Raw genomic sequence first — 26,997 nt, 5'->3', positions numbered from 1 at the left:
TAACCATGGCGAGTCTTTGAAAGGTAGGGGTCACTCGCGAGTTGGGGGCGAGTCGGGTTGATCGTCAAGGCGATGGACACTGAGCGCGGAAAATGGGCAATGTGAGTTGACGAAAATTGAGTTGCTCGGATAGTTTGAAAATTCGGGACGACAGCGCTTTGTTTGGATAATGGAAGGGAGTTGCAAGCCCAGATAAATGACATGACTCCTGAACTGGAGGAGGCGACTCGGTATCGGACAAGCCGCGTATTGGAGGGAACACCAATCGCATTCATTTCTGTCCGAACACAGGTCCACCTCGTGATCCGCTAGTCAAGCCTCGAAGTTCATGCTTCACCCCGCTCTTTGGGTGAAGCAGACGTAACGACTGATGAGTCCTGCGCTGATCCTGGCAACTCATTTCTCGGCATTGCATTAATTCTCCGTGCCGTCTGCCGCTTCTGCGCTTGAATATGGTGAAGAAAATACCCCTTAATCCCCGACGCTGTTGTGAGAAGAGGCGCATGTCCTCACCCTGGCCCTGATAGACTTACACAGTTATACTGGAGAGAGAGAGAGCATGCCATGAGCTAGCTGTGCGGCCATGTACCCATGTACTCCGTACACACTAAGCGAAGCGCATGGCCCGTGCCCAGGGAATGTTCGACACCAGGCCAAATGTGACTTAGCGCCTCGGCTGGATATGGAGTCGCAGCCAACCGGTGTTCAGCCGAATGGCCCCGCTCCCACCTCCGCACCGCGTCCCGCAGCCTTGCAGCCCGCAGGAAAAATTCTTGACAAAGCCTTTTGCGGCAGGCGGGCGCGAACACTCCACCTGCATTGAAGGGACCATGAGAACGTCCGCCACCTCAATCCGAACATGGCGACCGATACTCCCCCTCAACCGGCCGACAGCGGCCCTGCGAGGCAGCCTGCTGATCTCCCGACCGGCAATCAACCGTCGGCTGCATCAGAGTCCCGCGCCGCAAGCTCTGCCCAGCCCGAGACTGCTGCGGTGGGTGAACAGGGCGGCCGACGCGGCGGCAAGTCGCGCGGCCCCAAGCGCAAGCACGACGTCGGGCGCTCAGCATGGAGGTAAGACTCGCCGCTCCCACTGCCAATTGGTTGTTTTGATCGCGCCCGCGCCAACGATTTCTAACCAGGTAATAGCCGCGAGGCCACTGACAAGCGCGGACGCAACTCGGAATACCAGGAGTTCAAGCGCAGGAAGGTAGACAAGGATGGCAACGTCGAGGCCGAGCCCAACCCTTTCACCGCCGAGGAAATCGCCGCCGAAGGCCGCCGCCCGAAGCGCAAGGTCGCCGTCATGGTGGGCTACTCCGGCACCGGTTACAAGGGCATGCAGATCAACAACGAGGAGAAGACGATCGAGGGAGACCTGTTCAAGGCCTTTGTCGCCGCCGGCGCCATCTCCAAGGCCAACGCCGATGACCACAAGAAGTCGAGTCTGGTGCGATGCGCGAGAACCGACAAGGGCGTCCACGCCGCCGGCAACGTTATCAGCTTGAAGCTCATCATCGAGGACGAGGAAATCGTCGAGAAGATCAATGCCAACCTGCCTGAGCAGATCCGCGTGTGGGGCATCCAGCGCACCAACAACTCCTTCAGCTGCTACCAGACCTGCGATTCGAGATGGTACGAGTACCTCTTGCCGACGTACTGCCTCCTGCCTCCCCACCCCGACAGCTGGCTGTGGAAGCAGCTGGTCGACGCCGCGAAGGAGAAGGGATACTACGAAGAATTCCAAAAGAAGCTGTCAGACATTGAAGGCTACTGGAGGGAGGTTGACGAGAAGGACATCAAGCCCATCCTCGAGAGGCTCGACCCCGAGACCAGGGCCAAGGTTTTGGAGAGGATACACGCCGATGACTCGGCGACTGTTGCCCAGACAGACGAGGCCGAGCCTGCGGCCGAGGCGAAGACCCAGGAGGACAAGCCTGCCGAGGCCGCCGCCGCCGAGACCACAGACGCCCCGACCGAACAGAAAGAGGGCGCTGCAGAGGTTCCCGCCGGAAGCGTCAAGCCCAAGAACCGTGATTTGACCCCTCTTGACTTCGCCCTGCGCGACATCAAGGCCGCCTACATTGCTGCCAAGAGACGGTACCGCGTCACGCCCGAACGCCTGAACCAGCTCCAGGCCGCCCTGAACCAGTACTGCGGCACCATCAACTTCCACAACTACACCGTCCAGAAGAGCTTCAAGGACCCCTCGGCCAAGCGCCACATCAAGTCCTTCAAGGTCAACATGAGCCCGATCCAGATCCGCGACACCGAGTGGGTTTCGCTCAAGGTCCACGGCCAGAGCTTCATGATGCACCAGATCCGCAAGATGGTCGGCATGGCTTCCCTGGTTGTCCGTTGCGGAACGCCGCTGGAGCGCATGAAGGAGAGCTACGGCCCGACGAGGATTGCTATTCCCAAGGCGCCCGGACTGGGCCTGCTCTTGGAGCGACCCGTTTTCGACGCCTACAACCGCCGAGCCAAGGACAACTTTGGCAAGGAGACGATTGACTTTTCCAAGTACGACGAGAAGCTCCAGGCGTTCAAGGACAAGCAGATCTACCAGCGCATTTTCGAGGTTGAGGAGTTGGAGAACACGTGAGTGCCTACCTGCCAACCCCCCCAATTACTATGCCGTGTTTGCTAACCACCCACTAGTTTCCACATCTTCTTCCAGCAGGTAGACAACTTCAAGTCCGACTACTTCCTGTGGCTTACGGCCGGCGGCATTGACGCCGGTGGTATCCGGACCGCCAAGGGCGAGAAGGGGGCCAAGACCCTCGAGGCGGAGATTGATGACGAGGACGAGGACCCCGAGGGTGGTGAGGGCTAAAGATACCCGTAGAAGGAGTCAAGGATGGGGCCACCGAGTGCGATGCAGAAATCGCCTTTGGGGCCACCTTCAGAGTGATTGCGAGGCGTGATGCGATAGGAAATAAATAAAATAAAAGCATAAAAGTTCTTTTTTGTAATACGGGTATCAGCGTGAAAGTCCTGCGAGATCCCTTGGTCTCTGGTCCTTGCCCCCCTCCCCAAAACGCCAGTAAATGCAAGCCGTCGTGCCCTCAACATCAACAGGGTTCCCCCTCCCCCATCCAGTCAATGCATGTGCCCTCCTTTACGCAGCACTGCCTCCGGCGCCCGCACCGCTCGTTGCCGCGGCCGCGGCAGCCGCAGGAGCAGCCGCAGCGCCGCCCTCGGCAGGGGGAGCTTCCGGCTTGCCCATCGGCGTCCACTTGCCGTCCGCCGCGCTCGCGAGCCCCGCGAACCGCGTCTCCTGGATGGCGTTGAGCAGCTCCGCGCAGCGCACGACGTCGGCCTGGAGCTTGTTGGCCTGGATGCGCGCGTCGCCCTCGCCCTGGCCCAGCTTCCCGAACAGCCAGAGCTCCTTGAGGCGGCGGCTGAGGGCGAGGAGGTCCTTGATCGAGGTGTGCTTGGGGGCGGCGCGTGTCAGCAAAGTAGACAAGAAACGAAGAAATTGCACTGCATCTAGTGGGGAAGATCTGACGGGGAGGACGCTTGAGGGAGGGGGAGGGGGTTACGCATACCAGTCCTTCGAACTCCATCTGCATTGACATGCCCGTCACGGCGACGGTCTGCGGCTCGACGTTCTTGCGCTCGCCTTCGGCCTGGATGGTCGCGAGCATCGTCAGCATGCGGAAGCGGGAGAGGACGTCTGCGATGAGGCGGTTGTGCGTGTCGAGGAGGTTCGACGAGTCTCGTGAGGTGTCCATCTTGGGCGGTTTTGCGGGCGAAAGGCTGGAGCTGATGAGATGTGGTGTGAGATGAGCGCGATGGAGTGAGTGAGTGGCTGCTGAACCTTTTGAGGCGGGTGCTCGATTTGGGGGGGACTCAGCGCCAGACGAAGAGCTGTTTGGTGGGGGTGGTGGAGTGGGGCCTCGGCGAGCTTGGGCCACTCACCTCTCACCGGCGGAGGATGGTCGGTGATGTCTTCGGTCTACACGCCGGCGCTGTCCTGGGTTACATTATTCGCACTTTCTGCGATGTCAATCAATTTTTAATTGTTGCACTTTCAAACCTTTCTAAAAAGTTCTTATTACATTGTACCAGCTAGAATCGAGCACAATCGAATTCAGCATATGGCTTGGTGTTCAATGTTGATTACGACACTTCTTGACACATGGCTACCTAAATATTAGTTGGATATGGTCCAGAACGTCACCAAGATGATCTGGGAACCGCGTTGCTCGACATATCATCAAATGCGGTATCATCTTGATCAATGCAATTCGCGTATCTGAGAAATGCCATTTTGCTGGCAAATAACACATATTCAATCCCAAAGGAATAAAAGAAAGCAAGTATAGGAACAGTGAGAGGGATACCGCATGGTTTGTGACATCTTCAATTCTCAATATGCTACTCTAATAGACAGGGGGACACAATCGAATACCAATGGTTCACTTGCCAGGTAAGAATTGTGGTTTCATCGGCTGTGTTCTCGGGACCTTATTTCCTGCTATTGAGCCATCAAGATGGACACAAGATTAGCCATTTCAACTTACTTATTGCATTGGCAAGTCTTCGGGGCACCAGTGTGGTTGAGACCACAGGTGCCGCACTTATTCGGATTGGCTGGGGCGGGGTTGGGGGATGGAGCCATTGTCGATGTTTTGTGGCAAAGGCCGGAGTTGGACAAGTTTTGATGGTTGAGCGTTGTGGGTTGAAGGGTGCAATAGATGCTGATGTGGATGTTTTCCGGAAGCGGGTAGATTGGAGGGGATTCTATGCCTTCATATACTTCAGTCCTCGGGATGATAGTTGGTAAAGTGCGTTGAGCTGTGCTAACACAGCGAATTTGTCGCCGGCGTACTCAAGTTCAACAGCTCAAAGAGACTGGAGAATACAAGGCAAGTTTGTCTTAAAATTGGTGTATATGTTCAAAGGAGGGATCTTTGTTCTGGAATAAAATACATTGATCTTATGTTGATTAATTTCAATGGTATTGATGGGACTCAAAATAGCATCACTGTGGCAGCGCGCTTTGGGCGGAACTTCTTGCTTTGTACCTAGTATCGGAACAAGAAGAACAATCAAGATCATTAATGCTCTGGCTTCTTTCTTTTGATTTGTTATAAGAAAAAAACTGCAACCTCGTGCCATGGTTCTTGCTATCCAATTCCAGATTCACATCACATCTTGAACCGTACCAACTAACCAACCTGAAAGTCCACCTCTTCCAATCCAAACAACTCTACACCAACTCACAATACTTTGTTAACAGAAGAAAAGATGGCCAACTTGAACCAGACAGATCTCGTGCCCGACTTTGAGGCCATCTCGGGGATTTCTGAGTTCGCTGGCATGCCGATTTGCTACTACGACATCATTTCGAACAACTTGGACACCTGCACATTTTTCGTCTTATTCGAAGAAAACCATCGTCCCGTGGGTCTTCCAGACAACCTCTTGATCCGCTTCGAGAAGCAGCGAGATGGCAATCCCTTACTCGCAACGGCTGCTCTGCAACAGCTTGCCCATCTCGAGGCCCCGTACTTGGTCCCAAAGGTTTGGGGCTCCGGCGAGACGCAAGCTGGCGATGGCACCAAGCTGTCTTATATGCTTTCTCAGTTCCACCCAGACACTTGCACTCTGGAATCGGTATGGGAAGATCTTGGTCAGGACGAGCAGCTATCTCTGATGAAGGACGTTGTCGATGCAATGGCCCAGTTCCAGTCAATTTGCTTGACCAACTTGAGCGACGAAGCCAAGGAGATCCTCAAAAACACGCCGTTTGATCCCACGACCATGGGGCCCGTAACTCGCGTCGGCGGTCCCGAGTTCGGATACTTCCATGACTTTTCATCCTTTCTGAAAACCACGCTTGAGCCTGGAAAGGCCAAGTACGACATTTGGATCAAGCATGATGGCACAGTGGTGATCCAAGTCCACTCCCCGGACGAAATCGGGATCGGGTTCGCAGTGACTGAGCTTGACCTGCTCGTTAAAACCTCTGTTCTTTGCCACAACGATATGGAGCCTCGCAACCTGCTTGTTCGAAAAGTCCCTGGCGAAGTGGAACCAAAATACGAACTCGTCGCCATCATCAACTGGCGCATGGCCGGGTTCTTCCCCTTTGCCTTTGAAGTCGGCCGTAAAGACACGTGCTTGGGCCTGCAGAACCATTCATGGAGCTGGTATGATCTCTTTAGGAACCTGACAGGACAGGCCTTTCTGACAGGTACCTCTGGCAACGCCATCCGGTCGAAACTCATCCGCGCCCTCTTTTTCACCGACAGAACCAGAAAGCTCGGCAACAGTCTCAATGTGGGAAATCGAGTACAGATTCTGTGGCACGAGAAGGAGAGATTGGTGCTGTCTTCGTTGGCAGAAAAGGGATTCGTCAAGAGAAAGAATGCGGAAGGCATGGGGCCGTCCACTCCGGTTGACACTGCGGAGCTGGAGCAAGAAGCCCTGAGAGAGCTTGGCTATATCTGAAGAGACCAAACATCTTAGTCATGTGTTTATGAGCGATAAATTGGTAGCGACTGTAGCCATTCTTGTTTTGATGTACGAATAACAGAGCTACTACTATGCGGCAGAAGATGGTCTAGGCCGTTGCAGGTTCACTTTCATTTTGAAAGGAAAAAACCGGCTTCTCAAATCGTCCTCGATGTAAGGATACTGCCAGGGAGGGGCAACGGAGTAGAAAAACAGAAAAACCCAGAGCATCCCAAACACTCTTTGCACCCAAGATATATGCTTGCCCCTCGTCTTTGCGTTCTTATCCTTTGTGTCGTCTTTAGTCTGACTATATGCAGCATATATACGAATGACTAGCCTCTCAACGCACAACTCTACTAGCCCTCCAACGAAATTAAGAAGCAAAAACCTCATGTCTCCGAAGAGACCCTCAACAGGCGCCGTCTCTCGTGATATCCAGTTGGTCATTGCATGCACGGATCCGGAAACCGTGAAGACAAAGAAAGCAAGAAACACCTTTTCGAGGGTGTCCCCAGTCCCGAAGCCGAGCACGTTGCGCGAGAGCCACTTCCCACAACTCAGCTGTGACGGGCTTCCGATCCTGTGCCAGAAGACGCCCCAAAAGCTGCGGATGCTGCGTATCTCGAGAGGATTGCCCCAGAGGGGCGGCCACTCGTCGGGTGCATCGACTTGAAGGACACTGACAAAGAGAATCGCGCAAACGGCATTGGCCACGGTGAGTATGAAGTATGTCAGCCAGGCCCACTGCAGGCAGTAGGCAGCTCGGAGAAGTGCGGCGCGGTCGAGAGCGAAGTGGAAGTAGGTGGGAGTTGCGAATTCCCGAGGGAGTGGTCGAAGCGCGTAAATGGCCCCAAAATCAAATGCAAGGTAGGCAACCCAGTGTAAGAGAATTAGACCGACCACGCGAAGGGTGAACAGTCCTCGTTGCCGTTGGGTGGTGGGCTTCATCTGATCCGGCCGACGAATTGTCAGGCGACGTGGGTTATTCCAAACTTTGATCGCCATCCGGACATTATCCGCCAATGTATTATGTGAGTTGCCTGCAGGAGGAAGCGGTAATCTCCAATCTTCGAGGTAGAGCCCTGAAACAGCATGGAAGATATAGGTGATAGACGTAAAGGCCCAGAGGTAGTCAAGACCGGCTGTAAGTCGACCCGCGTTCAGGAAGCAGAGGGCTGGCCCGATAATGTTGAGAGGGAGAAGAAGCCATCTGCGCAAATCGGGTGGCTGATGGGCAGTGATAGCGAAGGCTGGCAGAGAAGTCAAGAACCAAGCTATGGGGGTGAGACCGTAGAGGAAGCCGGATAGTTCCGTATCACGGATGAGCTTCAAAAACCCGACCGCCATGATTAGGACAGAACCGAATGAAAGACGAATCAGCAGACTGTCAACAACGTTATCGACAATGAGACGAAAGGTTCGAGCTCGATGGCGCTCATATCTGCGATACACAAGCTGCTGGCAAAGCGGCAACCTCACACTTGGCTGACGTGATCGGCGCTGCCTGGAATCCTTCGGGTTATCCCCCATTTTTGCCAAGGCCTGGAATTACCCATTTTAACTGCACGACGCCTATATAGAAGTATTTAGTCGGTTAATATTTCTACAAAGCCCCAGGCAATAAATCTAATTGGCTCTATCTTGTCCTTGGCAAAATGGGGTCCATTCGCACTTGATGAGATAGGAATTACAGAAGGAATGCCGCCCTGAAAATCGTGCCACCCATGCCATAAAACCGGGAAGCGGTTCGTTCGGGGGCTTTTGCGGCCTTGTGCATGTACTATAAGGCGGCTGAGGGCGATCGCCGATCATCGACGAAAAGTTGACACAGAGCTGACAAGGCAACAGAATTCTTCTATTTAGTGTGCCAGACTTGCTTGTGTTCATGAATCAGGCAAGCAATGTTCGCAAGGAGGAACTTTTGCACCCATGTCGGGTGGAGTTCGGTTACTTTGCCGCCAAGCGGATTCAAATATCAAAGGAACCTTGTCAAAGCTGCAACTATCCTCGTGAACCCCATGTCTCTAAATGCTCGTAAGCATCCTTCGTCACAAGCTAGAGACTATGAAAGTCGAAACGGGTTTTAGGGTTCCATTATCCACCTTTAGTGACGTAAGATTTGTACTAGTATTGTTTCCGATGCTATTCGGCTCTCAGAATCTACGCAACCTGGTAAAATGCAATATTACATTCTATATAGGGAAGAGTTACGTTGTTGTCATGGTGTATCGACTTCATGGCTGCTATACTAAGTGTTCAAGTCTGCGTGTGTTTTCGTCAAGGACTTAGAGGGTACATGCGTTAAAAATTTGATTCCATAAATATAAGTTTAATTTTATGGTTTGAGAGCACTTCTAGCTTGCTTATATGTTGCCAGATGGTTGAAAAATATAGCAATGTAGCAGCCAAGGGTAACATGAGCATTCAATCTCATTGGAATTACATTCTGACGTCATTTGACGGATGATAAATACCTCTAACTAGCCGGGGCAGGGAATTATATTTGAAGTACCAACCATGGTGACTTACTTGCCATGCCTCAGTATGCTGTGCTTGCCAAACTTACCAAGTAAACTTGTCACCATCAAGTCTGGAAACTTCGCACCCTGTGGGCGCAGCAATAAGTCTCATATCACAGTGTTTCTGGTCTAGATAACTAAGGTATTTGTAACAATAGTTTATCGGTTTCAATGGGATCTACTGAATACTGTGATGCACTTATGAAAGATGTGATATTTGGTATTAACACATTGGTTTCCGAGGTAAAATTAGCATGAATTAGTCGGCTGCTAGCGACTTTAACCAACTTCGAGGTTTCGGATAGTAGCCAATAGACGCAGGAGAAGGCGGTAATAAAGCCCTCAGTTATTGGATGATGAAAATTCTCCAGTGCTCGCGTTCAATCTTCCTTATTCTTCATTTGATATCTGAGTCTATGATTACTGATAAGAAGACCTTGAATCATCCAGAATTCAAGCATCATTCATACGCCTTTTCGTGCACCACCCACCAATGTCACAAAAAGGCGATCGATTGATCTGACCCTATATCACAAATCGATTTGAGGTATAATTTTACTTCCCCACCTAAAACATCGATGCCCAGGCTGAAGGATTTTAGGAGAATCCTTCAGGTGAGGAGCCCGGCACCACAACTTCCTTTTTAGTGATTCGACTTTTATCATGTAGTCAACCGGCACATGGACTGTTAGTCTTGCACAAAGAATGACCTTGGCATCAGTATGCCCAGACCAGAGTTTGCCAAAATCGGAAAAGATCAAGGTCTGGCAAGGCTGGCTAGTCCAAAGTGGTACACCTTTTTGGGTCCACTCCTATCACATATGCTATGCACCTTTCGTGTCCGACACATTGCGCGGGAGCAGTCCGAGATCTACAATCTTGCTGCAATTTTACCAAGGAGCGATGGCTTTTATGCAAATGGCCGAAAATGATACGTTTATCTCCAAAATACCGCAGTGCCTATGAGGTTTTCCTTTGGTCCTTGTGTAACAATTGTCTCTCGTTTGCAGCCAGAGCCGGAGACAAGAAATAATGAAGACAATCTATATGTAATGCAACTCTCATCAATTTCGTACCAGCTTGGTACATCAATGAAAAGCATCAAAATTGAGGGAACATATGTTACAAAGCTGAAAGCTCCGGGGCATATCAGGCTGGATCTGCAAAAGTGCGCGAGCTTCGCTTCCCTGCTGAATGTGGGTCAGGCAGCTTGTGCCTCAATCTAAAGTCTCACCCAACAAGGTTAGAACAGGCAGCCGTTTTCCTCCTAAAAGGGCTCCGTTAATTCAAACCTCTGAGTATGTGATTCTTCCATGTTTCGGCAAGGAAGCTGGGCAACCAGGATATCCCTAAAATTCCCCTAGCGTAGATGGATCTCGGCACTACGGCCAGGTGCGCATGCTTGGCGATGCCGTACCTCAACCTAAGTCCTTCACTCTATGTGGTACAGGTGTAGTTGAAAGACCATCAAACACTGAAGTTTTCGATCCTTCAAGCCTTGGCCATAACTCGAAACAAGGCTGTGAAAAGCCCAGCCCCGCTACTTGGCAATTTAGTGGTTGCTGAAGGATTCAACACTGGAGAGTTGATGCCAAATCGAGCCACCGATGCAGACGCCTACGCTTTCTCTTGACCGATGTGGAAATATCTCAGCCAAAATTTCTAGGTAATCGCACACTATGAGCTTGGCTGACGTCGTGACTTGAATTCATGAGGCACTTGGTAAACAATTTGCGAGGCGTGCGTTTCGTTGCGGCCAAGCCCGAATCTTCCGATCTTGCCGCTACTATTGTTGACATACAGTTACCTACGAAATGGTGTAGATGTTCAGGATCAGAAAGTATTGAAGACTATCACTGAGAGTTGAGGGACCTGAATGAATCTATAAAATGTCACAGCATTTCCCTGTGTCCTCGGGCTTTTCTTCTCATCATTCACAACAGACACGCTTCAAACTCATACTCACTTTAAAAACCAAACATCCAATTCATTCAACCCTTTTAAACCTCAAATCACAATCAAAATGAAGGCCGCCGCCGTTATCGCTCCCATTGCCCTCATGGCTGTCCAGCCTGCACAGGCCGATATTGGCCGTGGCATTGGTCTTGCCTTTGAGTTCTTTGGACTCGGTATTGCCGATCTCTTCAAAGAGGTCTTCAGCAAGCGGGATGGCGTTGAGCCCCCCGTTTTCAAGCGCCGGGCCCCCCCAGCTGGTGTTCCCGAGTTCGAGTTTGAGCGCTGCCGCACCGATATCACTGGTCTCACCATCACTGCCACATCTCCCGCTGCGGACTGTAAGTCTTCCAATCAAAGCCTTGTATTTCCAACTGGAAGGAAAACCTCCCCAGTTTCTAACAGTTTCTGCAGCTATCCAGTTCTCTGGTGTTCCTGCCACCTGCATGAACCTCGCCAATGTTCTTGTCGGTGATGGCACTGGCCCATTTGCACTCCCCTGCGGCTCTGATTGCCTGGTCTACTCGGGTCTCACTGCAGAGCAGTTCGCTGAGCTTGAGGCCGCTCTGGATTCCGTTGCTTAGGCCTTTCTAGGTGGCTATATAAGTTTCGGTGTTTCAAGTGTTCTACTGTTGCGGGATCAAGACACTTCTTGTCGCTATTGTTAGTTTGGAGGGCTGGAGAACCATTCTGGCAGCACAGGTTAGGATAGATAGTCAGTTTCGCATGTAGCTCAACATGAAGATAAATTGGCACATCAAAGAACCACTTCAACCCTAAACAGAGGAACCTTAAACTTCTGAATTACTATGTGTCAAAATCCAATTAGGAACAATTAACGGTATGGGTGAGATAAATCATAATACAGCTGGTAAAAATGATCGACAGATGAGGAGGTTTGCTGTGCTTGAAATATCGATTTATCACGAACATTTGATATGGATGCAAATAACCCACCTTTTTTGCTGTCTTTTACTGGGTCTGATTTGTGCAATCCGTGAGCACTTCGTAACAATCTAGAAATATAGCCACTTTGGTGTATATGGCCCTCCGACGAGGTGATACGCAGCACAACCAACGTAGACCGCACATGTTGCCAAGCGCAGCCAATTAACATATCATTTGGAACGAGTTGATAAGTACTTACAGCTATGTTCTACCAAATAGCCAATGAAGAAACGGTAGGATTCCTAGGATGGTGATCATCAACACCCGGCACAATTTTGGGCCTTGAATCCCACCTAAACGTTGTCTCCTGGGATTTTCATATAACGCATGATGGCAACCAATGAAATATGGTTGGGGTTGAATGGCAAGGGCGTTAGTCCTGGAAAGGTTTAGAGATAGTGTAGAGCAGAGCGAAAACAACGATCGCTTTTCGGGCGGGCGGGGTAGCGCCGGAGGATCGGCCGGAGGATCGGAGGACCAGCGCTTAAATCCAGGCTAGTCGGATGGTCATTGGGTTAGTAATATGCTTGTGAGTAGAGCATTCATTATAAAGGATTGAGCCCACTTATTTCTCAGTTAAACTATTCCTTGATGATGACACAATCTACATTAATCTACTCATCGCGAATAGATCTCCCCAAACACGGAATTACATACCTTGAAGAGTATTGAAGTTTTTAAGTTAAATTTCAGTTTATTCACAAGACACTCATCCGAACGATTCATGGTATGGCGCGACCAACAGCTTCCGGGACCGAATCATTCTCAACAGACCAACGTGATGTAGATTTTACTTTGCATCAACGTTCAAGCGCCAGTCGACGCCGGGATAAGCCGCAGCTTTCCTGCAACTTATGTCGACGCCGCAAGTGAGTTTCATCTCGATTTAATATTATTGTTACTCTACGTTGCATGATTCTCTTTTCGCAGGATCCCGCTCATTAAGCCCTATCAGAATACGATGTGATCGCCAACAACCGTGTGCAAACTGCTCGCTGAGAGGCCATACTTGCATCTACCCGGAAAGTCAGATGTACAATGTGTTGCCGAAGCCCGTGTCTGATGTTACTCCAACGTTGCAGGACCGTCTGGTGCACCTCGAGCGTCTTGTCATGACGCTGGGGTCAGCGACGATGTCATCCGAGAAAGCCGCGGTCCGGCAATTGGGTCACCTTGAAACGACCGATGGCACTGTCACACCAGCAGATAGTTGCTCGGAGACCGGCAGCATGCGTGTGAGTGTTTTGGAGTACCAATACGTTGGTAGTGATCACTGGACTGCGATTATGGACAGTATCGCCGATTTGAAAGACCACTTCGATCGGGAGGAGCAGATGAAGCTCAGTGAAAGCCCTTATCGGAATCCGGAAAATGATACAGATGCCTATGAAGGCCAAGCTGTTGGAGGATCCCAGAAGCGGCGCGCCTTGCTTCTCTATGGCTGCCAGCCAGCGAATTCGAAGGCTGAGATCCTTTCTGCTCTTCCACCAAAGTGTGTGGTAGACCGTTACATCTCACGTTATTTCCACCGACTTGATCTAGTTGCCTCCTGTGAGTTCACTTTTTGATGATCCCCATGGTCAAGTAGCTTAATTTAATGAAATCATGCAGCATCAGTTCACGGTCCTACATTTCTTGAGGAGGTGAGTATCTTGGCCAAGGCACTCTGACGGATCTCGTTACTGACGCAAATAGTACGAGGCATTCTGGTTCAATCCCGCGACCGTTTCGGTAATGTGGATTGGGCTACTTTACAGCATGATATGCCTTGCTGTTATAGCTTCTGATGTAACCGCATGAAAACGAGAAAGAAGAGCAGAATCTTCAAATCGACTTGTACAGAGAAAAGCTTGTACAATGTCTTATGATGGGAGAGTATACGCAAGGTGGTCAATATGCACTTGAAACGTTCATGAACTACGTCTACGTCGAGTTCCGTATTCACGAAGACGCCGAAAAGGATGTTTGGTTCTTGCTTGGACTGGAGGTCAATTTGGCAAAGCGAATGGGTTACCACCGGGATCCGAAACACTTCCCCGACATCAGCCCCTTGCAAGGTGAAATGAGACGCAGAGTATGGGTCACAGTTCTCTTGGGGGACATTCTTATCTCGGGTCAAATGGGCATGCCACGCATGATTTCAGATGGCGAATTTGACACTGCCGAGCCGCAGAACCTGAATGACGAGGATCTCAACGGAAATATTTTAGAACTCCCCTCACCACGACCCGAGACAGAGCACACAACGTCTTTAGGTCTTATAGCCAGGCGGAGAATTCTGATTGCACTTGGGACTATTTCAGATCTCACCGCTTCGCTCAGCCCATGCAATTACTCGGAAACAATGCGAGTCGATGCCATCTTGCACAAGGCTGGGCAAAGCATTCCCCCGCCGCTGCAGATGAAATCTATGGCATCTAGCGTAACGGATTCTCCCCAAACTATCATGGCTCGACTCTTCCTCAGCCACATGTTTTATAAAGGACAGATAATGCTTCACCGACGGTTCCTGTTTGCAAAATCGGCGGCACCAGATCAGGAGACATTTGCATACTCACAAAAGGCATGTATGGATGCCGCACTAGGCACATTGCACATACAGCAAGTGCTTGATGAGGAGACCTGCCCAGGTGGCCAACTGAGCATTATGCACTGGCGGGTGGGGTCGATCATGAACCATCTCTTCCTGACGGCGACAATGATTCTTTGCTTTCTAGTACATAATAAGGAGACTATGGGCCGGGAGGAAGAGATCATGTCAACACTGAAGAAGGCTCGAAACATTTGGATGAGAAAGGGAGACGAGTCACAAGAAGCAAGAAAAGCGGCACAGGCGGCTAGCATCGTTCTCGCACGAGCTGGAGGGCCAAGGTTTGATATCGATCTTGTTTCCGAATCAGCGAAGGTTTCGTCAATAACACAAATCAAGACGGGCGACAATCATTTCCTAGCCAACAACGGGATACATGCCAAAAGCTTTGACGAGCAGTTGTTTTTGGACAATTCGCTATTTTATGACCAAGGTTAGCCACTTCACCACAAAACAGACATCCCTGACATTTCAAGCTAACTACGCCAAAGGATACAATTGTTTTATGCCGGAACATACAGAGGAATCACTCATAACTGAGCAGCAAGACTCTCATGCTGGAATTGATATAAGTGTGTCATTGAACAATGTCATTTCGGAACAGTAATCAAGTCTTGCTCTGTCATCATTAAATGTAACAGAGCACAAGACATTTTTTTGATCTGAATGATTGGTTTTTCCCCAAGCCACAGAGTAGAACCCTTTTTATTTGTTTTTACGTGAGAATAAAAAGTTTTTCAACTATGAAAGTCTCTTAATTCAAGCACTGATTGCCTCGATGGATGTAATTTGGGGATAAATGTACGAGCCGTCAAGCATGTCCTCCTCAGCACCATACCAGCGGACTGTTGATTCAGGTCAGTTGGTGAAAATCCGTACCATGTTACTCTTTTTATTATCATTGGAGACTGCTTACGAGTTACGGAGATTGTGGAGGCCCCGGGTGTGATAGGAAGCCAGCTGGTGATTGCGATTAGCATTCAGCTGTTTACATAAATGCAAGGGCTGTTGAATCATTTACTTAGCTGTCCAATTTATTGGTGGATCAATGTCTGAAGCTTGGAGCAAGATTTGGAACTGTCTGTCTTCGCCTGGAACCACGGGAGACCCGTCTGGAAATGTCAGATTGCTTCTGTCACCTACCAAATACTTCTCCAAGTCGTTCTCGATGAGCTGTTGGTCCAGACCGTATACAGTGAGGCTCCAGAATCCCCCCTTGCCAATGAGGGGTGGCTCCGTGAATGTAAACATAAGAGACTGGCCATCCGCAATATTGAAATTTCCACCGGTAAATGGATAGACACATTCTGAGGGTACAAGTGCGAGATACGCCTTCAAGGCGATTTGGTAGCGCATCTCGTAGTATGAGTTGAACTTGCCGATATACGGCTCCGAGATGATAACCCAATCGTTCCCGACATCTTGTTGAACACCGGGAATTGCACTGAAGAGCATTGATGTGGTATTTGCGCTATCAACGGCGGCGGTCAGATTCGTTCCGTTCGGCTGTATAAATTTACCATCGTTGAGTCCAGCCTTTTCAAGATGTTCGGCAACCCATTGTCGGTCCGAGACAACGTAAGGAGGGTTGTACGGTGCAAGCGCTGCAGCGACCTTCATTACAGCTTCGTAGTAAGAATCTGGGTCGTTGGGATCGCTAGGGAGATTTTCTGGGTCAATGAACATTGTCAAGTTCAGTGGCGGTGCAATGGGCGCACCGTCTCTGGGTATGGTGCCAGAGACGTTGAATCCCCTTTGCAGCTCCGCAACAATTGCAACATCAGCATCGCTTCGGTCGGTGAGAATTCTTGAGTTGACCAGTCCGTATACCATGGGATACTTGATTATGCCAACAAAACCCTCGGGGACGTTTGTCGTTTCAAGGCCGTAGCTGTTCGGGTCATATCGGATGAGATAGTTGCCAGATTTACTAATACCTAGGTTGCCGATGTTTACTAGATTGTCTCCGTACCTATTTTCAACGAGTTAAATTGAGTAGAGCCAAATGGTAAGAGTTCATCGGCCTACGGAGTGCAAACGGGGAAAACCCAGTATCGGTCCTCAGGCATCTCGGGGATAGTAACGATGATGTCGTCCGACGACAAGTCAAGAAACATAATAGAGTACATGGTGTCAGCATTCGGTCTTACGACACCAACAGCTCCGGGCTCATTAGGTTCCGGGTCCGAGAGAATAATGTTCGGCTTAAGATTGACTTTGGCGAGAATAGGTTTGGCGACATCTCCGTATGAGTAGAGAGGAAGGCCATACTACAAGCTTGTCAGCTTCTGCTTGGAGAGACATAGGATATTACGTCAGAGTAGGTACCATGTAGGCAAACGAAAGTGCTTGTTGGGCCTCAGTCGTGTTACATGAAGTAGCAACACATGCCGAAGAAGCTAGAATAGCAGAGGCTAAAGGTAAGACGAGACTTTTCATGGCGGCTGTAGTTGGAATGGAATCAAATTCACTTTGTTGATGAAGGATAAAGTTAATATGGTTATCTAGCCATCATGGCCAAAGACTCACGACTGACTGCTTAGTCTTATATATTTTCGTCGTTTCGCCTGGAGACCGGTGACTTGCTCTTTCTGACAACCTGTTCGTAGTTCTGCCGCATGTACAAGGCATAGGGCTCCATGGCCGATCTTGTTTTTGACATCTCAAATCTCCTTTTCAGGGAAACTTTTTGATGTAATTGCGGCATAGCCCTCATTCTTGTTCCTACTGATGAGTCTTGATTGGGTGGAGATCGTCGCACTAGGGAAAGCGTTAGGCTGTTTGGACGGGGCGGTGATACGGCGCAGTATTGAGACGCAATTCCTACTTACCAACAGTTATCTTACCCTTATCGAGACGCACATCGAAGCTCAGGCGGACTGCATCGGTTTGGCCAGTACCATGGGGTCTAAATGCTCATTCAATCTACCACATAGGCTGTGCGGGACGATCTGACTAGGTCCTCAGATCCTTCACGCCACCACATGCAAGGTAAGCATGCAGATAAAGCGGGGAGTAGTGAGACGGAGGCTAGATAAGCGTTTAGATAATGTTTGCCGACACTAAGAAGGCTTCAGTGTCTCATCGATGTTCACTACAAGTCAGCCAAATTATCTTCTCCCCCTGCTAGAGCATGTCCACGTTTGTGAGATTATTATTTTTGAAAATCGGAATTGATTTTCACTCGCCTCCAAAGAACTAGAATTTGACTCGCCGGCCCTGTAAACCTTCCATTACGAATCAACATTCTCCTTCACGTTTTCATCAATTATTTGAGCAGCCTGGAACAAGGTCATGTGAGTAAGACGCCAAGAGTGGCTATGCTAAATTTGGCCGATCCTTCGAATTGGCGGCAGCCGAGAGTCAATCAATCCCGTCCGAGGGGCATAACAACTCGTGAGTTCGGTTGAAATGACGCTCAGATGATGGATTTCTATTGCTTCCCGACCAAATCTATTGATCAAACACTGTCGATTTGGACTTTATCCATCCACTCAAGCACTACGCTCTCTCATCTTATTAAGCATGCCAGTAGCGTCGTCGAGCTTGCCAAACACCAACACCGCCAGCGTGGGAGGTGACAAAGCGCTACCATATCGAGGAGCCCGTTTCCCAACCAAATACCGTCGAAACTTCCCCAGATCCAAGGCTGGTTGTTTGACATGTCGCGCAAGACGGAAGAAATGCGACGAATTCAAGCCAAGCTGCACGCTATGCAGCAAAACAGGGAAGGAATGTACTTGGCCTGCCATCGAAGGAAATAAACAGCCCAGCGAAAATGGTTCTAGCTCTGGCTTACAAGAAACCTCAAAAGAGACTTTTTACAGCACCAATCCGCCAAGACGGGAAATGCCCAGGCTCAGCGAATCAGAGGGAGTCTCATTAGCTATTGCAGCCGTCTCAAAAGGTCAACAGTTCGCCAAGGGCTCGTCGCCTTTGCGAGCATCTCTCAGTTGGGGCAACGTGTCTAATCTAAGCGACGTTTCGAGATCTCTGTATGAGCAGTACTTGACTGTGACTGCAGAAATCTTGGTGCGGGGAAACACCCTGGATGGTAACCCGTTTATCAACTACGTATTGCCGTTGGCAATGTCCGATGGCCTCATCATGGAATGCGTTCTGGCCATTGGAGGATCTCACATGTCTGTGCTGGATCCAAAGGCCCGTCAGCTAGAAGTTATGGCCCGCGGGCACTATGCTCGGGTTCTGGAGGGCCTCCAGAAGATTCTCGCCAATGAAACGGTCTCTTCTTTTGGAGAGACTGACGGTGAAAAAATACAATATGTATTACTAATTCTTCTCCTTTTATGTATATTCGAAGTAAGTTGACTTCTCCGTACCTTTTCCAGATGTATCGCGCTCAACCTCTACAGGGTGTACAAGGAGACGTGCATGGTGCAGTTTACCATCATCTACGAGCCAGCCGCCAATATGTCGTATCATTGAAAGAGACCGCGCAGAACCCCAGTTCTGACAAGCTATTGCATATTCGAGGCTTTCTTCTTGAGATGTATGCTTTTCTAGCCTTAAAACTGGCGATAACACCACGGGGTGCGTTGGAACATCACACTGTTCAACTGGACCCGTTTCTCGAATCACTAGACTTCTTGAGTCAATACAAGTCTCGAGGTTTCCTGCTCGGGTTCGGCCATAATCTCTTCGCGCTGATCCCCGAGATCTCGAAAATTGTCGAGGATCGCCGCCTAGAGGAATCTACCAACACGAAATCCAAGACGCTTTACGAGTCATATGAGCATCTTGTAGCAAGGTTGGATGCTTTCGATGCTTTCGCAGACGTCCTGGAAGGAGAGGGTCTCTGTCCAGCATTCGAACAAGGATCAGCAGCCGCCATTTACAAATCTGCCCTGATCATCTATCTTCAATCTGCCTTTCACGAAGACATATTAAATAACCACGACCTTGTTGCTGAAATTGAAAAGCGCATCAACAAGACCTTGCCTCTTTGTTGGGCCATTTACTCGAGCACGTCGCCCCTGCGGCGAATGATGCTGTGGCCAGCGGCAATCATTGCGTCCTGTTGCAGAACGCCTATCCACATGGAAGCTTTCCGCTACGGGTTGAATTTCAATCCGCGGGCACCGGGTGGCGTGAAGGCTACTGCCACGGCGGTGGAGCTGTTGTGGGCGGACGCAGACCCTCGGGCGTACGGCCCGCGTGGGTTGAGCATGGTTATGAAGAAGCATGGACTAAGCTTCAGCATGTGTTGATGTGCTCGACGGATACGGGTGGCTGGGCATACGAGAGTGGAAATAAACAGAGACTGATTGAGAATATGCCTTCTGGAAGCAATAATACACGAAAAAGTTAATAAGAAGCTAGACGGTAGCTTCGTGCTAAGGTGAGAATGAGAGTTGAAAAAGCAAAGAGGAAAGGAATCTTGCGTTGGTCGATGGCGCCTTTAACACTTTTCTATGCCCATTTAGATTGAAAGGTTTCCTGTTGCCGCCAATTAATAATCTTATCAAAGAACGAAATGCGGCCATGTACTAAATGACGACAGAATAGTTCGTGGGGGCAAGTAGCCTATCTAAACGCTTAGGCAAGTCCTATCTAGCCGCCATCCTTGTATACATGCCCCTTGTACCTACCCTTCGCTACAACCTAAGCATTTCCCGTCGGGTATAGTATCAATAGGTATTGATACTAGCATAGTGACTTGAACTTCATCCACAACGGTACAATATATGAGATTCATTAGAGCTTGGTTACGCAAAATGGAAACTTCATGTTTCCTTCATATTATTCACATGGTAATGCTTCAGGCACGACAAATGACCTCTGTTCTGACCATCATTGTACTTACAAGCGTCATCTACAAATCTGATAAGTGCAACAGTGGTTCTTGGGCCTCTGAGAGCTACCACGCTGTGATACGCGTCTACAATTGATACACAGCTTCGCCCACGATACATAAAAAATCTGAATAACATTTGTGTCTTTGTCACACTGGAGGTTTTGTGAGCGATTAGAGAGCAGAAATGATACTTCAAGTGATGGGCAATGCCCGGTAGGTTTATCACCACGTTTTTTTGCACATTCATATGGGAGTGATGTTGATACACAAGTGTGTATATACTACTTCGACCAATAAGCTTACTAAAGGCATCCCTCAATAAGCCTACCAACCAGGCCTACAAACGCTGCAAACCCCACGCTACTTGGAATTGCTATGTATATGAAAGATGCGAAAGATGGGGACTTCAACGGCTAGAAGCCGCTTGCAATCTCCCCAGATGTGTCGGTTGCACACACTTAGCCAGTGGTGCAGCCACCAAGACGAACGCTCTCGGCGTACATCTCGTAAGTGTCCGCGTTGGCAGCGGCCTTGGTGGCCGACAGGGCCTGGGCGGCGGTGGGGCCGTAGGCCCAGTCGGTAGTGCCGTACAAGTGCGTCATCTCGTGAAGCATGCTGCCGGCTCTGTCGTAGTCGTCGCCTGAGCACTGCGACGCGAGCTCGGGGAAGCCCCAGAAGCCGTTGTTGGGGCACGGCACAATGACGTTGGCCGAGGGGACGGTGTACAGCAGAGCCGAGCCGTCAGTGCAGTCGCTGTAGGTGTCGGTGCACGAGATCTTGGGCGAGGTGGTCTGGACGTTGACGACGTCGTTGTAGATGGTGCGGACCTTGGTCTCGACCGAGGTTGACTTGAACCTGAGGAAGGGGGGGGAGCAAGTCAGCAACCATCTCACTTGGAGAGCGGAGGGGATCCGGAAGAACTCACCAGGTCGTGAAGTAGTAGGACGCGGTACCAGCAGCAGTGTAAGCGGCGCTGGCCATGGAGATGGCGTTGGAGACGCTCGTCTTCAGGCTGGTAGTCTGCGCGGTGGTGCACGAAGAGTACGTGATGGCACGCTTCTGGATGCGAGACGAGGCGGGCGTCTCATATCTGCGCGAAATGTGCTCCCTGGACACGATGAAGTCAGTAAAAGGATAGAAACCTCGCTAGAGAAAGAACATACTCAGCAGCAGTGGTTTGGTCGGGGGTGACCTCAACCTCGCCGGATGTCACGTCCGCACACGAAGCCAACTCCTTCAGCGAAGAAGGAGTCTCGGCACCCGTCGCGTAACGGAAGCCCTGGATGGCGGTGACCTTGGCCTGGGCGACGCCATCAAGCTTGTAGCTCTTGGCAGCGTTGACCGAGACGGTGATGGTCTCGCCGGCCTCGATCTTCTGGAACGCAGTGGATGCAAGGCCGGTGCGCTTGTAGTTGACGTAAATGCCCTCGAAAGGAAGAGCCTTGCCAGCTGCATTCATTGTCAGCCATTTTTTGGTTCACTTCATATAGGCAACTCTTCAACTAATTGCTCTACACACCTGCGTCGGTCACCAGGAGGTCCTTGGTAGCGTGATCACTGAAGACCGTGTTGCCCTTGAAGATCGAGAGGGTCTCGTTGCCCGTGTTCGTGACTGCGACGCTGACGACATGGTTGCTCGAGTCGGTGATCTGGACCGAGAGAGGGCAGGTGGCCGAGGCAGCACCAGCAAGGAGCGCGATGGGAAGAGCCTTGGAGATCATGTTGATTGTCGGACTTGATGGTAGAAAGCTGACTGAGGAGACAAGTGCAGAAGAAGTCCGTGATACTGATCAAGGACTCTTTCGCTCTATAAATACTCGGTTTGGTTCATTCTCTAAGCTCTAGACACTCGGCCGGTAGCAAGGGCCGAGATAAGCTGGGCCCGGAGGAATTCCCATGTCAAGGAGGTGAATCCACAAGGCGAAATACCACAACGCGCTTTTCCACCTGTTGAAAGGCGTACGCTTGATGCCATCTAGCCTTCATTTGGAAGGAGGTGAATCAAGCATGACCAAGACATATTGTCGAAACCCGACTCTGTTCATGAAAGGGTTCGGAAAGTCAAGCCACGTCGAGGAGGTGCCGAGGCAAGGTGGGTAGCATGCATGCCGCAGACAATTTGCCAAACCATCCAGTGGATAGGCTTTGTATTGTGTTGCCGGTATGTGGGGCGAAGGGAGCGGAGTGGAAGGCGGGAAATCCGGCAATTAGACGCATGGGTTGTAGTTCGACCCTTTCCACTAAGCAAGTTAGGAAGCTCTTTGCCATTGTGGCCACAAAAACGGTAGGTGACATGGTTCATAGCCAGGGGTATAGGCTGGCGTCCTAGTAGTCAGTGTCAAATAAACATACTAAGCAGCGGTATCGGGAGAGTGCGGCCATTTCCGCTATCAGCGGTCTCGAATCCAATATGTCCTTTACTTTCGGATGCTCCCGCATGTGCAGTCTGGAGGAATAATCACAAGCCATGGAGAATGACGCGGTTCGCTTTTCCCCCATTGCCAGCTTAGGAAGCTCACCCTCACCCCGCACGATGCCCCGATGGAGCGGAGCTGTGGCTATCCCCATCGTTCCTACAAGCCATCGCACCCAACCCGTCTTTATTTGAACTCTTATCGTGAATAATGCCAGAGTTCCATAAGCAATGTCACCCTATCCGCTCCCAGTGCTCACAAACATGACTCTTGGTCGGGCCCCGATTTGCAAGGTGCCCCGTGACGGAGAGGAAGACTCCCTTCAATATTGTGTTACTACACTCGGCATCCCCGTGTACCACTAAATGCTACAGCTACACGGCGTGGTCCACCCGACAATCGCATCTTCGAACCATTTCTATAGCCTTCTAGAGAGAATTCGAGTCTTTTACAATATGTCGATACAGCCAAAGCTGGCGATTATTTTAATGATGTTCAATCTAGGTTCGGGTGCTGCAAGGCTGATCGACACATGCATTGTGGCCAAGAGAAGCCAAGAAAGCCAAGTGAAGCCAAGTGAGCCAAGACTCTTGGCTGGAGGCATCCTCTCAGCCGCCCGCATCACCCCCAGTTCATTTGGTTTACTGCCAATGTAAAATAAATATTTCAAGGGACTCTCGAATTTCTAGACCATTTCGTATGACGTGCACCAAGCAACTAAGGTGTGATCGGCTATATTGCGGTGACAGACTGGCTGTTCGTGATGATTGCAGTTGCGCTGCGAACAGGTGATGGTCCGCACTGAACACATCCCCAATTGAACGGTGTCTGCATCACACCGGCGAGCCTTGATCTTGAAAACTTGACAGATTTCTTGTTGGCTTTTCTAGTGAACTGCCTTTTTGGCCGACCTTGTTCCGTTGCAAGATAAGCCAATTACACTGCGCATAACCCTGATACTATGTATTTTGCAATCAGCGCTGGTTTGGAGACTCGACTGTCGCATTGAAAGCTCCAACTCATGTGGATCGGCTGATCACTCACCTGGATTTGGATAAAGATTGTCGCATCAAGTGCACCTCCACGTCTCTCTCTCACCTTGCCCACGGCGCCATATGATAGCGGCTCAACGGATGTCAACCCAAACTTCGTTTTAGTTCGGCTGCGACACTAACAGCGACCTTGGAAGTCATATTAAGATTTCATTGAGAAGGATGACGAAAATTTAGGTATAGATTGCCTTTGCAAACCCCACTGAAGCATCAAGCCGAGCGGCGTCAATTCCTTGTAAATGTTGTGCAAGTTGTGCCTGGTGCAGCCTGTAATTGGATCCCTTGGAGGGTGGTATGCAAGCAAATTAGCGTACTATTGGACGGATAATCGCTGTGGTGGAGGAACTTTAGTGCCCATTGAACCCCTGGGGTACTACGCTGGGCGGGTAGACTACCCAAAAACGGCACCATAAACGCCAGCACATGGGTCCTCTGTGCGCGTATTGCCACTCTCGGGCGGGGTAGGCGTCGGGCTTATCGCGCTTCTCCCCTTCACAAACGGTCAAAGGCGTCGCTTCATCACGGTTTATCCCCGCTGTGCCAAAGGTCACGATGGAGCCACTGGAACGCTGGCAAGATTCGTACCTTCCTGGATATCGGAGGAAGCCCAAAAACAGAGTGATTCCACAGCTATCAACACCCGCATCAACTCAGACTCACGTTGCTTTGCAACCGCCTCATGAAGACTTCCGCGTTCTCCATCTGCAGCCTTCGACAAACTTCCACGACAAGCTCGAATGTAGTCTACACAATGTGTCCTTCAAAGAGCATCCAGCTTATGAGGCCGTGTCGTATGTATGGGGTGATCAGAGCGATACCGTGATTATCGCTCTCAACAACAAAGATGTCCCAATCACAAGAAACCTGGCAGAAGCTCTGATGCATTTCCGTCTGCCTACCGAAACTCGCACTCTATGGGTGGATGCTCTCTGTATCGATCAGGCCAACTTCGCGGAGCGTAGTCAGCAAGTCTGTTTGATGAGGGACATTTACAGCTCCTGCGTTGTAGACCTCGTCTGGCTCGGCGGTGCTGATGCAACACGGGCTCGTGGTCTCGACGTCGCTTCCTTGCTCGAGCGCGGCGACATCGAGTATATAAGAAACCAGGCACACAAGGAGTCGCTTCAAAAGAAGTCAAACTACAACATCTTGCACGCTGAAGCAAATAAGGTACTGTCTAGAGATGATTGGCTTGCGCTGAGAAGTGTTTTCGAGACCACAAGCATATGGCACCGTGTTTGGGTTATGCAAGAGATTGCCTGCGCGCCAAAAGTCTTACTAGTCCTGGGGGGAAAGACTCTCAACTGGGACGTGATCGCAGGTTTCTTGGATAGCGACAACTATCCTGACGCTTACCATGGACCATTCCATCACAACGACTACGAGGCTTGGATTAACGAAACATTTGCCAACATTCAAGTCATAGAGCACCAGCGCAAAATAACGCGCCAGACGCAAACAGGCAAAGAGTCCAAGCTGCTCGACGTTCTTGCGCGGTTCAGATATACTCAAGCGACGGACCCGCGGGACAAGATCTACGGGCTGTTGGGGCTGGCATCAAACGCAATCGGGGTGGTCCCCGACTATCAGAAGCCCGTCCGAAATGTCTACATGGAGTTTTTCCAAACCTATGTGAATGAAACTCTCGACTTGGATTTGTTGTGCCAGAATCCGTGGGGCACGCATGACGGATCAGCCGCCGGGATGGACTTGCCGTCTTGGTGCCCAGACTTTTCTAAACCCAAAAGCACAAGCTTGCTGTTCGCTCAGCGTTCCATCTTTTGTGCCGGTAACAAGCATTGCCGCACTCCCTGCCAAGTGTCACCCCAAGGCCAACTGAGATTGGAGGGCATTATTTTGGGACAACTGCCCTCGATCTGTGAGAAGGCTGATGCTGGAACTGATACTCGGGGCTGCGCGACAATCCCAAAGAATATGCCGACGGAGCTACAAACAGAAGATGGCGGCGCCTGCCCCCCATTGATATACCATCATACTGGAGAAGATGCTTTCCAAGCATACTGGCGAACGATGATGGCAGACTGTGAAATATACCCTACGCGACGTCTGAATGATACCAGCGTTAATGCCTACAAGACCATCTTTGATCGATGGCGGAAGGATCCCGAGATATTCGAGAACTGGGTGGCACTGAACTACATCAAAATGTTGAATAAGATGGGAAGAGGGTGGAAATTCGCAATGACAGATTGCCACCGAATCTATTGCATGGTGCCGCACGCTGCGCAGCACGGAGACGTATTGGCGGTTGTCCATGGCGGAAAGGTTCCCCTCGTTCTGCGACCCAGTTCCACTAGCGAAGCCAAGCATCCCGAGTATACGGTTGTAGGCACTGCATACGCTCATGGGTTTATGGATGGGGAAGCTGCCAAGGCAGTAGACAATGGCATGCTGGAGGCGGTAGATTTGGTGTTGGTGTGAAAGTCTTCTACTGAATACATGATGGTGACACCCTCTATTCTGCGGACGTTATTTCAGCTTCCGGCTCATGTAACCCGTGTAATTTGACATCCCTGGTGCCGGTCACATCATCGTATCATCACCCACCATCGGGACAAACATGTTCACTTCTTTACTCTCCGGCACGACAGGACTTTAACAGTAAAAAGGTCTCTATTACATGCTGAAAATCAAAGGCCATTTGTGATTCAGACTGTTTGCAGAGTAGGTATCAAAATCAAAAGGAGGTATCAGTGCAGAACCATCAAAACTCCGTTCCATATTCATGTCGCTTGCCATCAAAACATGCTTAGCAGCCTCCGCCACCACCACCGCCATCACCACCCCCACCACCGCCGCCGCCGCCGCCGTCACACCCTCCACTACCGCCACCACCGGAGTCTCCGCCGCCGCCCCAGCTGAAGAATCCCCCGCCGTGACTACCGTGGCCGCCGTAGCCGCCGTGATGAGCGCTGTGGCCGCCGTGATAAGTGCTGTGATGCCCGTGGCTTTTGCGGGAGTTTCTGCCGCCGCCGTATCCATTGTATCCGACACTCTGGCCGCCGTACTGTGGTGCGTAAGCGTAGCCCATGGCCGGGCGAGGCTTGTATTGTGGTCCACTGTAGGAGTGTTTCTTGGACGAGAACGGCCAGCACATCTTGGTTGAGGTTTTAGATATGCTGAAAAAGTTGTGTGTTCAGGTTTTGAAGTTGTGTGTAGAGTCGAAAACGAGACGTTTTTCGTTCTCGTTTCAGTAAAAGTAGATTTGTTCTGTCAAGGT

At 50.4% G+C, this 26,997-nt stretch overlaps 10 protein-coding genes across 10 annotated transcripts; 5 read left to right on the top strand and 5 right to left on the bottom strand.

The window, feature by feature from the left end:
* Nucleotides 1-830: 830 nt before the first annotated feature.
* Nucleotides 831-2,833, top strand: EsH8_IV_001212 (pseudouridine synthase PUS2; the record flags this gene model as incomplete). The annotated part of the gene is made up of 3 exons (XM_083266102.1): nucleotides 831-1,074; nucleotides 1,143-2,598; nucleotides 2,659-2,833. 3 exons carry the CDS (start codon nucleotides 831-833, stop codon nucleotides 2,831-2,833), a joined length of 1,875 nt encoding a protein of 624 aa, XP_083124997.1.
* A 285-nt stretch (nucleotides 2,834-3,118) lies between these two features.
* On the bottom strand, nucleotides 3,119-3,734 carry EsH8_IV_001211 (mediator of RNA polymerase II transcription subunit 22; the record flags this gene model as incomplete). The annotated part of the gene is made up of 2 exons (XM_083266101.1): nucleotides 3,119-3,433; nucleotides 3,549-3,734. 2 exons carry the CDS (start codon nucleotides 3,732-3,734, stop codon nucleotides 3,119-3,121), a joined length of 501 nt encoding a protein of 166 aa, XP_083124996.1.
* Nucleotides 3,735-5,253: 1,519 nt separating this feature from the next.
* Nucleotides 5,254-6,459, top strand: EsH8_IV_001210 (uncharacterized protein; the record flags this gene model as incomplete). Its single annotated transcript, XM_083266100.1, has 1 exon — nucleotides 5,254-6,459. The coding sequence occupies one exon, from the start codon at nucleotides 5,254-5,256 to the stop codon at nucleotides 6,457-6,459; it is 1,206 nt and encodes a 401-aa protein (XP_083124995.1).
* Nucleotides 6,460-6,552: 93 nt separating this feature from the next.
* On the bottom strand, nucleotides 6,553-7,812 carry EsH8_IV_001209 (wax synthase family protein; the record flags this gene model as incomplete). The annotated part of the gene is made up of 1 exon (XM_083266099.1): nucleotides 6,553-7,812. One exon carries the CDS (start codon nucleotides 7,810-7,812, stop codon nucleotides 6,553-6,555), a length of 1,260 nt encoding a protein of 419 aa, XP_083124994.1.
* A 3,195-nt stretch (nucleotides 7,813-11,007) lies between these two features.
* Nucleotides 11,008-11,521, top strand: EsH8_IV_001208 (uncharacterized protein; the record flags this gene model as incomplete). The annotated part of the gene is made up of 2 exons (XM_083266098.1): nucleotides 11,008-11,278; nucleotides 11,352-11,521. The coding sequence occupies 2 exons, from the start codon at nucleotides 11,008-11,010 to the stop codon at nucleotides 11,519-11,521; spliced, it is 441 nt and encodes a 146-aa protein (XP_083124993.1).
* Nucleotides 11,522-12,614: 1,093 nt separating this feature from the next.
* On the top strand, nucleotides 12,615-14,913 carry EsH8_IV_001207 (Zn(II)2Cys6 transcription factor; the record flags this gene model as incomplete). The annotated part of the gene is made up of 5 exons (XM_083266097.1): nucleotides 12,615-12,754; nucleotides 12,841-13,436; nucleotides 13,497-13,528; nucleotides 13,581-13,616; nucleotides 13,693-14,913. 5 exons carry the CDS (start codon nucleotides 12,615-12,617, stop codon nucleotides 14,911-14,913), a joined length of 2,025 nt encoding a protein of 674 aa, XP_083124992.1.
* A 388-nt stretch (nucleotides 14,914-15,301) lies between these two features.
* EsH8_IV_001206 (uncharacterized protein) lies at nucleotides 15,302-17,116 on the bottom strand (the record flags this gene model as incomplete). The annotated part of the gene is made up of 5 exons (XM_083266096.1): nucleotides 15,302-15,320; nucleotides 15,392-15,435; nucleotides 15,619-16,447; nucleotides 16,504-16,745; nucleotides 17,072-17,116. The coding sequence occupies 5 exons, from the start codon at nucleotides 17,114-17,116 to the stop codon at nucleotides 15,302-15,304; spliced, it is 1,179 nt and encodes a 392-aa protein (XP_083124991.1).
* A 3,632-nt stretch (nucleotides 17,117-20,748) lies between these two features.
* On the bottom strand, nucleotides 20,749-22,011 carry EsH8_IV_001205 (M35 family metalloendopeptidase; the record flags this gene model as incomplete). The annotated part of the gene is made up of 4 exons (XM_083266095.1): nucleotides 20,749-21,145; nucleotides 21,216-21,398; nucleotides 21,454-21,739; nucleotides 21,810-22,011. The coding sequence occupies 4 exons, from the start codon at nucleotides 22,009-22,011 to the stop codon at nucleotides 20,749-20,751; spliced, it is 1,068 nt and encodes a 355-aa protein (XP_083124990.1).
* A 2,297-nt stretch (nucleotides 22,012-24,308) lies between these two features.
* EsH8_IV_001204 (HET domain-containing protein) lies at nucleotides 24,309-26,198 on the top strand (the record flags this gene model as incomplete). The annotated part of the gene is made up of 1 exon (XM_083266094.1): nucleotides 24,309-26,198. One exon carries the CDS (start codon nucleotides 24,309-24,311, stop codon nucleotides 26,196-26,198), a length of 1,890 nt encoding a protein of 629 aa, XP_083124989.1.
* Nucleotides 26,199-26,526: 328 nt separating this feature from the next.
* Nucleotides 26,527-26,874, bottom strand: EsH8_IV_001203 (uncharacterized protein; the record flags this gene model as incomplete). The annotated part of the gene is made up of 1 exon (XM_083266093.1): nucleotides 26,527-26,874. One exon carries the CDS (start codon nucleotides 26,872-26,874, stop codon nucleotides 26,527-26,529), a length of 348 nt encoding a protein of 115 aa, XP_083124988.1.
* Between the last annotated feature and the right edge of the window lie 123 nt (nucleotides 26,875-26,997).

The sequence above is a fragment of the Colletotrichum jinshuiense genome, chromosome 4, assembly GCF_051148585.1.
Source record: "Colletotrichum jinshuiense chromosome 4, complete sequence".
In the NCBI taxonomy this organism is placed as follows: Eukaryota; Fungi; Ascomycota; class Sordariomycetes; order Glomerellales; family Glomerellaceae; genus Colletotrichum; species Colletotrichum jinshuiense.
The sequence above is the reverse complement of the archived record's forward strand: the minus strand, read 5'-3'. Positions and strand labels throughout refer to the sequence as shown.